The sequence below is a fragment of the Triticum dicoccoides genome, chromosome 4B (genome assembly GCF_002162155.2).
Source record: "Triticum dicoccoides isolate Atlit2015 ecotype Zavitan chromosome 4B, WEW_v2.0, whole genome shotgun sequence".
NCBI classification, from domain to species: Eukaryota; Viridiplantae; Streptophyta; class Magnoliopsida; order Poales; family Poaceae; genus Triticum; species Triticum dicoccoides.
Window position 1 is genome coordinate 133,872,942 of NC_041387.1, and position 14,152 is coordinate 133,887,093.

The window sequence follows — 14,152 nt, forward strand, 5'->3', positions numbered from 1 at the left end:
CACTCGGTTGCGCATGTCTTCATCACTCGTCCGCCCCGCGCGTCTCCACTTGGTTCTGCACGTCTTCACCACTCGCCCGCCCCGCGCGGCGCCACTCGGTTTTGACACGTCCTCGCCCCTCGGCCGCCCCGCGCATCGCCACTCGGTCATACACGTCCTCGCCCCTCGGCCGCCCCGCGCGTCACCATCAGTTGGACATGTCTTTACCTCTACACCCCCAGCACGGGAACGGCTAAGTTACTCATATGGTCAAACCTCATATCACACTCTGTAGCAAGCTTACCTCCTTCGAGCATCACTCGGGGGCTACGCGCGGCAGTTGGCCATGTCACCCTCAGGGGTTACGCCCATTTGGTCAACCTATTGATCACATCAAGATATTCTTCTGACCATACATGCTCGGTTCGCCGAAGATCTATAAGTGAAGCACGTCCACTTGGATAAGTACCCCTTTTCATGCAAAAGGGTAAAAATGAAGCGCCATCGCTGAATCGTACAGGCGACCTTACTCATCGTTCGTACAACCACCTCGTTACGCATCCATCCGATTGATTCAATTCCAGACAAAGATATTTGCCATGCCAACTGCATGGAGGTTTACCGAGAGACTTAAACCCTCTGCCAGACTCATCTAGTCCGACAGAGGCTCGGGGACTACACCCAGTGGGTGCACTCAGCGTGCCCCCACTGGAAGAGGACTCAGAAAGAAACATTTTGCTCGATGCAAACCTATCTCCAGTATTACTCGACCTCCGAGTCAAAGAAGAACAAGTTTGATCAGTACCAGCTAAGAAGAGTTTTAGTTCTCTCATACTCCCGCCGACTGCCCGCAGTCGACAGCAGTCTCGGGGACTACACCCAGTGGGTGCACTCAGCGTGCCCCCACTGGAATGGTATCCACTCGGAACAGTCCGCCCAACCCGAGTGACGGCCAAACAACAACAAAAAGACAGGCTCTAAGACTCCCGCCGACTGCCCGCAGTCGACAGCAGTCTCGGGGACTACACCCAGTGGGTGCACTCAGCGTGCCCCCACTGGAATGGTATCCACTCGGAACGGTTCGCCCAACCCGAGTGACGGCCAAACAACAAAAAAGACACGTTCCAGGCGTGAAGAAATTCCGAGTAATCAGTTACTCGATGTAGGCCCAGCTCCAAATCACTCCAAAAAATTCTATAAGGCGAGTTTAACGCTCCTCCATGGACCTGTTTTGAACCTTCTTCTAGGACTCAAAGCGTGAAACTCACAAGTGTGGATCTGAAACCGACTCGTATTGGCGTTCCTCCGGGATAAGAATGGCATCTCTCTAAAAGAGCAGTCCATGTGTCAATCTGGTTGCACGGATTTAATGACACGCCCATACTCAGATCACGAGTTAAACCTCTCCCGAGAGATGAACGAATGTCACCAAGTTGCTCCTCACAGACGCTTACCTCGATTAGTCGGGAAGCATGGTGCCGGAATCCATTAAGATTTTGTTCAAACCTTGGTTGTCTGAAAGCGCAGCGACATGTACCGAGTATTTCTGTAATCACTCGGACCAAACTGTGTCTTACACCAACTCGTTCTGCAAAATCGCAATCGATTCGGGGGCTAATGTTGGGGATATACATAACAGGTAGGCCCACGAAGGGTCGAAATATCATGAAGCATGGGGCCCACACAACATGTGGGTCCAGGTCAATTTCATACAGACACACTATCCACTCGGACAAGCAGCATACTATCCACTCGACCAAGCAACATACCATCCACTCGGATGACGGCTCACCACTCGACCGTACGACTCACTCGGATATACGAAGACCAGCAGGCAGCAAGGCAATCATCATCTTTCTAATAGTGAGGGCTTAATAGCGGGCTGGCATTATGGCATTCATACCCCACTTTATAACATAGGAGGTGAGGGGGTGGCGCACTCTATATAAGCCACCCCCCACCACTAGACAAGGGGCTTCTTCCACCTCTCTCTTTCTTCACCATTAGTCTCAGGACTTAGCTCAGGCATGGGGATCCGTTCCTCTCTCTCACATACATTGTAATCTCCGGATATATACTCAGATAAAACAAAGCCTCTCCGGAGCACGAGACATAGGGTTGTTATCTCCACCGTGAGAGGCCCGAACTCGCTAAAACCACCGTGTCACCCATATGCATCTCGATAGATCATGCTCCGTTATACTACCCCTATTCTACTGTCAGACTTAGAACCACGACACTGGCCAGCTGCATCTAATGGCGGTGGCAGCCTGTCCGTCGTGAATCGGCCAGAAAACATCGGCAGCATAGCAGCGCTCATAAAAATATGTCAAAGGTTATCGGGGGCTTAAGATGCCGAAGTGGGGCCTTGTATTTCTAACTGTATAAAGTGCAGATGAAAAAGAACACATGTAAATTTGACAATAAGTGAAATTCTCGTGGAATCGTGGTGAACGCAGTCACAAGTAACTTAAGGTCGTAGGTACGTGCGTGGTTCACCATATTAATCTTGGTGGATCATTTTTATAAAGGAAGGACATATGCTTATACAGTAAGTATGTAAATAAAGCCAACAATCATAGCGTGAGCCATACAACAACATCCAACGCAGTGAAATGTAAATACAAAGGTTCTGATAAAGGTCACCCAGACCAACAGGCATGGATAATAACACTGCAGATTGTTTGTGTATCATTTTCTCGAGAACTCCTATATACCGCTTCAGCGCCAGTTCGCCACTATAGCACCTGAAGGCACCTTTATGGGCTGGCCCATGTGGTGCTAGCGCCTGAAACTATACTTGTTTGATTTTGCTCTCTTTTTCTTCCTTTTGCGTGCTCTAGTCGAAAAAACAGCCACCCCCTATTTATGAGAAAAGCCAACTACCTATTTCTTTTGCAAAATAAGTAAATATATATTTCAAAAAATGTTCACAAATTAAAACATATTCATAAATTTGAAGCCTCTTCATTAAATTTAAAAACGGCAATGAATTTTCAAAATGTTTGTGTATTTTAATGAATATTCATTAATTTAGAACAAATTACAGATTTTTAAATTATTCGCAAATTAATAAAAAGATAAAGAATTTTCGAAAAGCATTCATGAATTCTAAAAAAGTTATATAATTTATTAAAATGTGCACAATTTGAAAAAAACAGACAAAAATCATATTTTTTACATAAAATTATGAAAACAAAAAGGAATAAAACGGCAAAGGAAGGAACCTCTAGTGAAAAGCGAGGAATAGCATTGTGGGGAAAACCTATGAGGATGCTTCTGGAAGCTTCACTAAATCGGTTGAAGGGGTGTCTACATTGGCCGGTTCGGTTAAAGGAGCGATTGCTGGAGAGTTTTCTTTAGGCAAACACATGCTCTTTATTAGTTAGAAATCACCATGTTTACAGGTATACTGATAGGGTCATAGGGGAGACCAAGCCAGACACGGCGACCTATGCCCAAGATGTAGCCTCCTTTATACGTTCATGAGCAAAACTAGAGCTATGAAGCGTAGTCCTCCGACCATTGATCTCCCTAGTGATTGCACAGTAGCTTCCATTCGATCCTTGGTCAAAACAGGGAATAGCTAGTTTTCCAGAGCGAGCAGCGCATGGACGCTGTACCAACCAGAAGCACCACCGTTTTCCCCCCCAAAAAAAGCACCGGTTTCTTAAACTGGGCCTTAACTGGCTGCTCTCTTTGCTTCCGTGGTTGTATTGATTTCGTGGGCGGGATAAGGTTTGTTCATTAGGCCCGTTAGCTCTCGGCCCATCCAGAGTGTAGTTTAGTGTAGACTGTAGAGTACGAGTAGTGGTAATCGTCAATAAAAAAAAGGTACTCCCTCCGTCCAAGTGCATAGGACGCCTAAGATAATTCTAAAATTCCAAAAGTGTTAGACGTAATTTAATTAAATGCTCCTCGTTTATGTAAACCGTCTCGTTTTTTTTCGTTCGCTCCACCAGGACGCGCTCCTTCTCCTAATCTCCCTCCAGTCCACCTCCTAGTAATCTTCTATGTGAAAGCATTCGTGAGAGAAGGAAAGAGCCAATGCATGCACGATAGCCAGACGCTGATTAGACTAACGAATTCTACGGGTGGGCGTGCGACGTGGGATTTTTACTTTGCATGGGTTAGCCGAAACGGCCAGCACTAGTGACAGGATTAATTTCTAAATTCAGTTTCGCTTTTGAGGGAAACCTACGCGCGCTCTCGTTCAATCTCAACCCGCCTAAATCGCAGAGCTTTTTCTTAGGCGCCCTATGCTTCTGGACGGAAGGAATAGTTGAGTTCTGTTCAGCTTGCCTGAGAAAACAGAAAGAGTATTCATGTTCAGCCCACCGTCTCGGCCCGGCCCCAATAATTAATCATGGTAATAAATTACGAATCCCCATTCCATCAACGCATTAACTGGACAAGATCGTTGCATTGACTTCCAACTCAAGCGTGGAACTCACTCTCTCTGCTCACAAGTTTTGAATCGTTGGTGTGCATGTCCTTCTCGCAAGATCCACGGTAGTACCAGGAGTAGAGCTTCACGCTCACATGGCGGAGGCCTTGTAGTGGTAACAGTAGCCTCCGTTTTGAGCTTGGCGGTCTTAAATGCGGCACCGGAATAGGGGCCGGCCCGGGTGCGGTGCTAGGAAATTCATGGATGGATGCACCAACAACAAGGACAAATGGTGGTGGATCGATGTCCGCCCTTGGAAGGCTCAAATGCCCTGAACCCGATGCTGTTGTAGGCTAGGCATGCAGGCCAGGCAAATCCTCCTCTCGCGCGCGCACTCTATCGCAAGCCTATTAGAGCATCTCCCGCCGTTCGGCCTCCCAGAGCGTAGAAAAACCGCGGTCTGGAGGCGAGCCGGCGCTAGTTCGGCCCCTGGGGCTGGCCTAGCTCCCAGTCACGCCCCTAGCCGCCGCCCTCCTCCCCAGCCACGGCAAAATTCAAACATAGTTATTTCCGTGTTCAAAATAGACGCCACAATCCGACGATCAAGCGGCCTAGATCGGCGGCCGGATGAAATGTTCGGCATACAAAAAAGCAGGAAAGAACGGAAGCGCGCATCAGGCGACGAGGTCGGCCTCCGGCGTTGCCGGAGTCGGCGTGCGCGGGCTTGACGGGGCCTCTGTGCTTGGCGGCGTGGCTTCTGTGCTGCGGGCAGTCTCGACGGCATCAACGGTTGGGCTTGGCGGCGGCGGCGGCGTGTGCCTGGGCGTCGTGGGCGTGGGCGACGTGGGCGTGGGCGGCGTCACCGAGGGAAGCTGGTCCAGGATGAGGCCGACATGCGCTCTGTACCACGCCTTGCCCGCCTCATCGCTGCTCTGGAGCATGTCCGCCCCGCCCAGCAGGAAAGCCAGGTCGGTGTTCCTCTTCTTCGCGGCGACGTTGGTCCGGAGTAGGTCGAGCTTGACGGCGCTGGTCGACATCAACGCCGACCAGCGCGCCTCAGTCTTCTCTTCACGAAGGGCGGCCCGAACCTGTGCGTCTGCGAGGGAGTGCTGGATGGACTCCTGCACGCGAGCTGTCGCCGCGTCGGCGTGTTTCCCCTTCTTGGCACCTTTGTTGCCGTCCGGCCGCCCATCTGACGCGTCCGGAGCCGGCGCGTCAGGCTTGTAGGTCTCCTTGGCCTTCTCGAGGGTGTGCCGGACTTCCGCCCACTTGTCGCACTTGTCGATGCGCTTGTAGACGTGGAGGAACTTGAACTCGGCGTCGTTGTTGCCCTGCCGATATAGGCCGAACATACGCAGCAACTGCGCGGGGACGAACAAACAGTTGGCGGGTGAACGGCGAAAAGAGGCGGGAGACCGGCGTGGCATACCTGATCCTCAATGCTGGCGCCCCTCTCCGGGCGACCGGCGACCTCCTCGACGACCCCATGCCATTTGTTGCGCACCCCCTGGATACGTCCCCAATGGTTCGCCATCGCTTTTGCCCCGCGCTGCATGTAGACGCCTTTGAAGTAGGGGTCGATGAGCTTGCGCTCGTCAAACTCGGCCTTGTTGCGCGCCCAGTATGTCTTGATGCTCTGGTTCGCGCCGGTGGTCGGGTCGAGGCAGACGACTTTCCATGCTTCGGCGAGGCATTCATCCTCCTTGGACGATCACTTGATGCGCGGCTCTGGCCTGGCCGGCGCCTTCTTCTTCTTGCGCCCCCTCGCCGGTTCCTCCTCGTCCTCCTCGTCCTCCTCCTCCTGCTCCTCATCGCCGTAGACGTAGCCGAGCTCGCCGTCCATGCCGCCGCTGAGATCCATCGTCTCGTCCATGATGAACCCGGGAGACGCGGCGGCCGCGGCCAAACCTTCCGCGATGATGTCGTCCATGTCAGCAATGGTCTCATTGGCGCCGCCGAGGTGAGAGAAGGGCAGCGCGCAATGGCGGAGAGGGGCGTCGGGGAGGACGCGTACGCGAGCGGCGAGTAGTTGTATGGAGGGTACTGCACGCCGGCGAAGGCGGGCGAGGGCGTGCGCTAGGCCTGGTGGACATGGGGGAAAGCGACGTTCGGGTTGAACCCACCGTGTGCGTCCCCGTCGCGTAGCCCGGCGACCCCCAGGGCGCGTACTGCGCATGGTTGCCGGGGGGATTCATCATCCCCGCGCGAGCCGCCTCGGCCTCGGCCTGATCGGCGGCAGCGGCGCCCGCAGCCGCGCGTGCCACGTTGTCACGGGCCTTCTGGGCGAGGGCCCTGTTCCGCCGGTCAGCGGTGACGGCCTCCCGTCGCTGCACTTCCACCCTCCAATCGGCGTTTGACATGCCTGGTGGCTTGGACGACGGCGCCCTCGGCTTCCTCTGCTTCGGCTGGGGGACGGAGGCGGTAGCGGTTGCCACGGCGCGTGGGACGACGTACTTCTTCGGTGGCATGGCGGCCGGCTGGGAGGCGAGCGGGAGGGAGAATGGCGGGAGGAAAGGGGCAAATGGAAGGGAAGTGGGGGAAAGCGGGAAGAAACGGCGGGAAGAGGCGCTCGACTCGCCGACAGGGCGGACCCACACGCCCCTTTTCGCTTGTGCCGGCGCTCCAGGCGCCCCCCAGGGCGCCGGGTTCTGCTTGGGTCCGCCGACACCAATTTCGGCCCGAGCCGCCGAAAAACGGGCTTCTGGGGGGCGAATGGGCCGTTTTTTCGGCGCCGGCACGAAAAAAACGCCTGGGGAGGGCCTGTTAGGGGCGCGGCTGGAAATGCTCTTAATTCAGCTCCCCGGTTTTTAACCGCCATTTTAGAGCAACTCCAACCGGAGGATCCATTTCGTCCGCCGCTGTCCGTTTGGCTCCGCGCGAACAAAAGAGAAAGCCCAACACAGCAACCCAAACCCAGAACGTGTCCGCTTCGCGTCCGCGCCAACACACTTGCGGTCCAAATTTGCGCCCCAAATGCGTCGGCGCGGACGCGGAACGGACGCCACACGCGCCTTCTCGATGTCCGCCGCGGCCCTACCTGGCGGTCGCCCAACTATCCGCCACCTCGCCGTTCAGCTTAATTTATGAACCTGGGCCCACGCGTCAGCGAAGGCAGTCGTCCTTTTGTAAGCCAATCGTGTGGCGGGGCCGTCCTCATCCAGTTCCCGTTCCCATCTAGGCCACACTCGCTCCCCCGTCGCCGGCAAGCAAACCCTAGCCAACCCTAGCCACCCTAGCCGTCCAAATGGGGCTCTTCTCCGGCGCCGGCAGCCGCAGCAAGTCGAAGGGCAAGGCCCCCGCTATCCCCTCCCCCGCAGAGTTCACCCCGCCTCCGCCTGCAACGGCTCACCGGCAGAGGCAGCGGGTGAATGTGCCCGTGCACCAGGCGGAGTGGCACTGGCGCCACCGCGTGCCTCTGCCATACCCCGACTTGACCCTGCCGCACGACTGGCATCTGGATCCGGAGAGGATCCCAGTGCCTGTGGCGCCGCGGTCGGCTAAGGCGCACGCGGAGGAGGTGCGTCGCCGGGGGGCGCTCCTGACGCCGGAGCAGCGCCGCGACCAGGCTTACGCCTTCGAGTCGCCCAACTGGGCGCGCTAGTTCATCTTCGAGCACGAGGAGGCGAGGTGGCGCGGGTGCGCGAGGTCGACCACAGCTTGCCGCCGCCGCCGCTCATCGTCCGGGAGGAAGACCAGGCGGCCCTTGCGGCCGTCTAACGGGAGAGCGAGGAGGACGAGTGGCGCGGGGCGGAGGCGGCAGAAGAAGAAGAAGCTCGGTACGAGGCGGCCATGGCCCTCTCCGCGGCCGGCGACTGCGTGGTTCCGCCGGTGACCCCGCCATCCCCTCCCCGCCGCCTCGCCAAAGCCGAGCCGCAGCCGGAGCCGGAGCCCATCGAGCGCTACTCCTGGACGAGAATAGTGCGTGAGTGGATGAGGGCCCCGCCGGTCTGGATGCGGGCCATGCCGGAGCAAGAGGCGGCGTACCTTGAGCACTGGCGGCAGGTCTGGGTGGCTGAGGAGCGCCGCCACGACGAGTACCTCGAGATGCTCGAGCCCGACGCCGAGCGGTTCGAGGCCGAGGAGGAGGCGCACCAGGCCGCGGCGGCACTGCCAGCACCGGCACAACCCGCGCCCGACATGGCCACCCTCTGGAACACGGCGTTCGGCTGGGCCGGTCCGGCGCCGACGCTCATCGACCGCACGGACCCCGAGGACGACGACGACGATGCCTAGGGCAGCGCGCCTAGTTTTTTAATTTGTTTTTATTTTTATTAAATGCTAATGTGGACGCATGGATTCCCGCCAGCCTTCGTGGCCGGCTTTACTGTTTAATTAACTTTTGTTTTTATGTTAAATACACATGAATTTAATTTTTTTACGCCATTCAAATGGGTCGCGTCAGCGTTGAACGCACGCGCCGACCCAAACGCGGAAGCGAACGCTCGTGTCCGCCTGGCCGACCCAAACGGGCTCTTACCCCACCACGACTACAACTTCGGTTTTATTATTTCATGTGAACAACATACCTTAGGTTTCTCTAACGTCAGTACTGCGTGCTTCTACCCTGTCCACAATCTGTTTGACCGAGACGAATATTACAGTTTTACTCCCCGGTATATTTTCGAACGGAAAGGGTCGATGGCCTAGTCGGAAGTACCACTAGCACGGCCCACTGTTTTGATTGCATTCTATCTCTATGAAATGGAGTGTGGTACACCACGGAGTGCTATTATGAAACTTGATTCCTACATAGATACTAGTAGTGCCTAGTGAACTAGCAGCGCCAGTACGAAAATTTCAGTCGGTCTAGGACAACGTAAAATAAGCGCTAGACGGGTACCTTAAAATGAGAGAAAAGCGGGCACGCATCACCCAAGATTAACAAGTGTATACACAGATACAGACGGTTTAGAAGGTTCCGCCACGTAGTGACAAGCCCTGCGGTGCAGTGGAAGCGTGCGTTATCCAGGGAAGAATCTCTCTTTTTCCGTCCACTGCACGGGGATCGATCGATTGCAAAGCAAAGAGCGGCTTATTGTTTGACCATTTCGGCGTCCCCAACATGCGCGGGTTTCGGAGTAGCACTATTCAACTGAGTTCGATTCAAAAACGATCTGTGCATTTTCAGGACGACGACGTACTGAGGCAGATAATAATGTGATCCCCAAACTGAATGCAGTTTTAACTGCACGGCGGTATCCTCGGATAATGGTACAAGTAAGAGAGAGGAAATTGTCGGAAATTCGCAGCCGGACGCACTTTGAGATCCTGACCTTCAGAATACTAGTACTGCCAGCACTTCATTTATATCTTGAGGAGGAAAGCATGGGGGCGCACGGAATACAGGGAGGGGCACCGAAGAGATGGACCGCATTCAAACTCGCCGCCCGGCCCAGTGCGATCAGTCACAGGCTCATCACACGCTACCACCACGATCGACGGCGACCTGTCATCGACGCAACGTCGGCCTCTCGTCTCGCCTGCTAATCAATACTACGTGTACCACTAGCACCGGCTTTCTGCTGTTCACGTACTCTGTGTTTTTTTTTTGTTCCACAGAGAACACCGAAATTAGGTACACGTACTTCGTCTAATCACATAACCACGTAGACGTAGTGGTGGTTAGTCCTACTGCCAAGCGTGCATGTGTACGCAGGCACATGCATGTGTGTACATTGATCAAATTGATTGGCTTGTGGTGCTGTACACATTAAATATGTCTGTGCATCGACCTGCCCTGCCCACCAGCACGTCGCTGTGCGCGTATTTGCACCGCCGAAATCTGCAGCTTTATTTCTGATTTACGTTAACCAGCGGTCGGTGCCTCATCAGTATAGTAGTAACTCGCAGTAATTGATGGATGGATGGATGAATAGCTGTTTAAGCTTACGACTATTGATTTCAGTGGGAGTACTCCTGTTTTTTTTTTTCTGTTCACGTACTAAACATTGGATCCCAATGTATCCCTCCAGGCTCCAACGATGCCCCCGAAATGTTTGTAAACACTCCGTATGATTGTGGTGTCATCACATTTTAAAAATTGAAGGAGAGGTGAACAAATAAACATGAATTGGTGCGATTGTTTGGAAAGCGAAAATTTCACGAGAATTTCGTGGAAACTAACACAAATTCTTGGGAAATTCTGGCGTTCCAAGTGGGCCGCTAATCAAACAGGGCCGCCCGTGGTAGTGCTCTCGAGATCTCGAATAACCGATGACATTTTGACGGTTAACTAATCAAGAAGCTAGTGTGCACTCCTCATGATGCTAAGATCGTCACCTGCCTTGTCGCCGGCGAGGTCCTCCTCCTCCTCCTCCTCCTCCTCGTCCTTGCACTGCAGGCTGTGGTTTGATGAAGCAGGCGAGCGCGAGGCGTCGCCGTTCCGGCCGCCGCATTGCTCCTCTGTCGTTGCGGTGGCGGGAGTGACGTCGCCCTCGCAGCCACATGTGCTGCTGGACGTGCTGGTGCTGGCGGTGCTCCCGCTGCCGCCGCTGGCGCTGGTGGTCGTCATCGTCGTCGCTGTGGTGGTGGTGGTTGGCGCGGCGGAAGAGGACGACGCTGGCGGGGCCGCAAGGCCGACCAGGAGGTCGACGAAGGCGCCGACGATGAGTGCGTGGTTGTGCTTGCCGTTGATACGGAGGTACCACACGAGGAGCTCCTCGAGCGCTTCCCAGCCGCGCAGCCCGTGCGCGGCCACCATCTCCTCCATGGACGCCCGGAAGTCCCCGTACGGGTCCTCCGAGTCCACCGCCACCGCCACGCTCTCCTCCACCAGCGACGTCGACGCCAACGGCTCCGATTGCGGCTTCTCCTCGGCCTCGTCCGCTGGTGCTGCCGCCGACTGCTTCGCCGGCGAAAGCGCCAAGATGGAGTTGGACGCCGGGCCCGGAGGGTCGACGAAGAAGCGGTCGGTGGACGTGCGGCCGAGGCTGCGGATCACCGCCTCAGACCACTCCTCCGACGCGGTCGTCGTCGAGAAACCATCATCGTCATCCAGCTCCAGCACGTCCTGCCCCGCCTCCTCCTCGTCGTCGAAGCAGGAGCCGTCGGCGGAGATGTAGTCAAGCTGGTAGACGGAGTTGACCGTCTTGTACATTTCCCCGGCGCCGCCGTGGATGAGCCTCGCCGCAACCGCGGGGCTCCTGCTGACGGCGGCGGCGGTTCTGCAGGGCCGGCGGCGGTCTTCCTCACGGAAGGAGGCCGTCTGGGGATTCCGGCACGACGGCCACGGCCACGGCGGAGAAGGCTCGTCGGCGCCGGCGGGGAGCTTGGAAAAGATGGAGGTGAGGCCTTTCTTCCCCATTGGAACCCTACACGGTTTGAGCGAACGGATTACCGGGAGACGAATGAACTGAGGAAGGAGATGAGCTCGAGCGAGCTGTACGGTGGAGAGAGAGAAAGTAGAGCTGCCGTGGTAATGGAGGGAAACGGGGGCAGCGTGAGGTAGAGAGTAGACCTGCTGCAATTAAGAGAGGGAGAGACGACACATGGGGATGGGACCGCGGATCATGTGCCCGTATTTATCTACTCTGTCTCACTCTCTGCGTAGAGTTGTAGAGTGTGTGATGCTAATGCAACAAATACGTACTATTATTTTTAGCGGGAAGCCAATGCAACAGCTGATAGTTGATGCCGTGTCAGCTAGCTTCAGTTTATTTATCCTACCGGTGGTTACGCAGGTCAGCTCTTCCCAATTTGGAATGCGGAATTTATTTTTGAAAATCCTCTGCCCTTTTGATTTGAGGAATCCTCTGCCCTTTCGATCATAGCATTTTATCCAATACCTACGTAGTGCAATTTTAAATCCAAAAAACATCTTTTCAACAAAGGACGCTTTTATTAACTTATTAAAATGTAGCATTAAGTGTAACATATATATGACGCGATATCCGGTCTCTGGATAGCTATGCACACGGCCTACAGAAACATGTTCAACAAAAATAAAACGGAAATTTAACGCTCACATGTGTGGGCGTTTGCATCTTGCCCACACGCGTGGATCCGCGTCCGTCCGTGAGCGCACGAATCTTGACATGTTTCTAGTGCCACGTAGGACTGACCTGGTGTGTGGGCGTTCACCCGGTCGCCCACACGGCCGTTTCACCACACGGGAGGGGCTGGTGTGTGAACGTTCAGCAGTACGCCCACACGTCACTTTCCACGCACGCACAAAGGCTAGTGTTTGGGCATTTGCCATCTCACCCACACGTCCGTCTTCTCTCTCACACCCAAGCTGCTAGTTGCCATATGTTTTGCAGCGCACATGGCAACTGCCCTAGTGTGCTTTATAAGCAGGTGGCAACTCTCTTTTTACCCGAGTTGCCATGTGTTTTGCAGGGTACACGGCAACTTTCTAGTGTGCACGTAAGCATATGACAACTCTCTCTTTACCAAGTTGCCATGTGTTTTTGCATGGTACATGACAACTGCTCTAACGTGCACGTAAGCAGATGGTAACTCTTCCTTTTTACATGGCAACTGCCCTAGCATGCTTGTGAGCACATGGCAACTCTCTCAACTGCCTAGTGTTAGTATGTGGCAACTCCTAAAGTTTTGAAATCATGGCAATTACAGTAGACCAGACCATACATGGCAACTGTAGTTGTCCGACATGGCAACCGTAGTTCAGCGACATGGCAACTGCAGTTAAACGAACATGGACGAGGGTCTGGACCATGGCAACTGCGGGCGCGTGGTGACTGTCACGCGTGGCGTGCGGGACCACGAGGTACGAGGCCTGACATACGGGGCGTGTGGGCGTTATCTACTTCGCCCACACACACGCGTGTGAGAGGGATGGGAGGGGGAAAGAGGTGTGTGGGCATTACTTGTTTTGCCCACACGTAGGTGTGTGGGCTGTTCCTCTTATACACCACACAAAATACGTGAGCAGTCTCCCTAACCCCCACACGTGTGGCACTTATCGGCGTCCAAATAAAAAGGTATAACGACACAATGCCAGCAGTGAAGTCCTATGGGGCCGACACTAAGTCCATGTCACGGGAGAAGGTGGATCAATTTGAAGATCATGTTGCCACTAATGTTGGGTAAAAACCTCCCTGGCCTCCCCCCTTCAAACGTGTACGCACCACCGTAAGCAACGGTTGGCGCTACTTGTGAGATGTGTTGAGATTTTCCTGTTGAAACCTCCAATTCTACCTTTTCTTCTGAAGCTTTCACCATCGCTTCTACAATATGCTTAGTAAAATCTTCATTTTGTTCATAAGCATAGGATGAATTTAACATGGATTGCAATAAACAAATACATTCAATCAAAGAACAACTATCATAATTAAAGTCTTTGTAATCCAAAAGAGTGGACACATCATTGTTTACCTCTCAAAACCCACTTTTATCGATTTTTTTCTTTTAGATTTTCACCCTCCGAACTATGGGAATGCATTCCGGCTAAAGTTGACTCTTCTTCAGTCTCCTTTTCATCAAGTCTTACATTGCTAAATAAAGATTCAATGAGTCTAACACCAATCATTTTAATAACTCCATCATTACTACGATAAAAACCGGGCGGAGTCACTTTTTCTAAGAATTCTTGCTTAGCCCTCAACCTATTGGTTCTTTCTTTACTCTCATCTATGGAGACATAAAGATTTTTAATTGATTCATTAATATCAAGCTTGGGTGGCAAGATTTTAGACTTGAGATTTTCCGCATCACGAACGATTCTATCCATACTTCTAGACATATCATCAAGTTTACTCAATTTCCTTCTATCTAGTGTTGAAAACTTTTTGAGCATTAATAAATTCTTTAACATTACTTTCAACA

The 14,152-nt window shown here is 53.7% G+C and overlaps 1 protein-coding gene across 1 annotated transcript; it reads right to left on the reverse strand.

Moving 5' to 3' along the window:
* Positions 1 to 10,412: 10,412 nt before the first annotated feature.
* LOC119295455 (transcription repressor OFP13-like) lies at positions 10,413 to 11,840 on the reverse strand. Its single transcript, XM_037573874.1, has one exon. The coding sequence runs from the start codon at positions 11,667 to 11,669 to the stop codon at positions 10,611 to 10,613; it is 1,059 nt and encodes a 352-aa protein (XP_037429771.1). The 5' UTR covers positions 11,670 to 11,840; the 3' UTR covers positions 10,413 to 10,610.
* Positions 11,841 to 14,152: the final 2,312 nt, after the last annotated feature.

Coding starts and splice junctions, on each gene's coding strand:
- LOC119295455 (XM_037573874.1), bottom strand. CDS start 11,669: ATGGGGAAGAAAGGCCTCACCTCCATCTTTTCCAAGCTCCCCGCCGGC.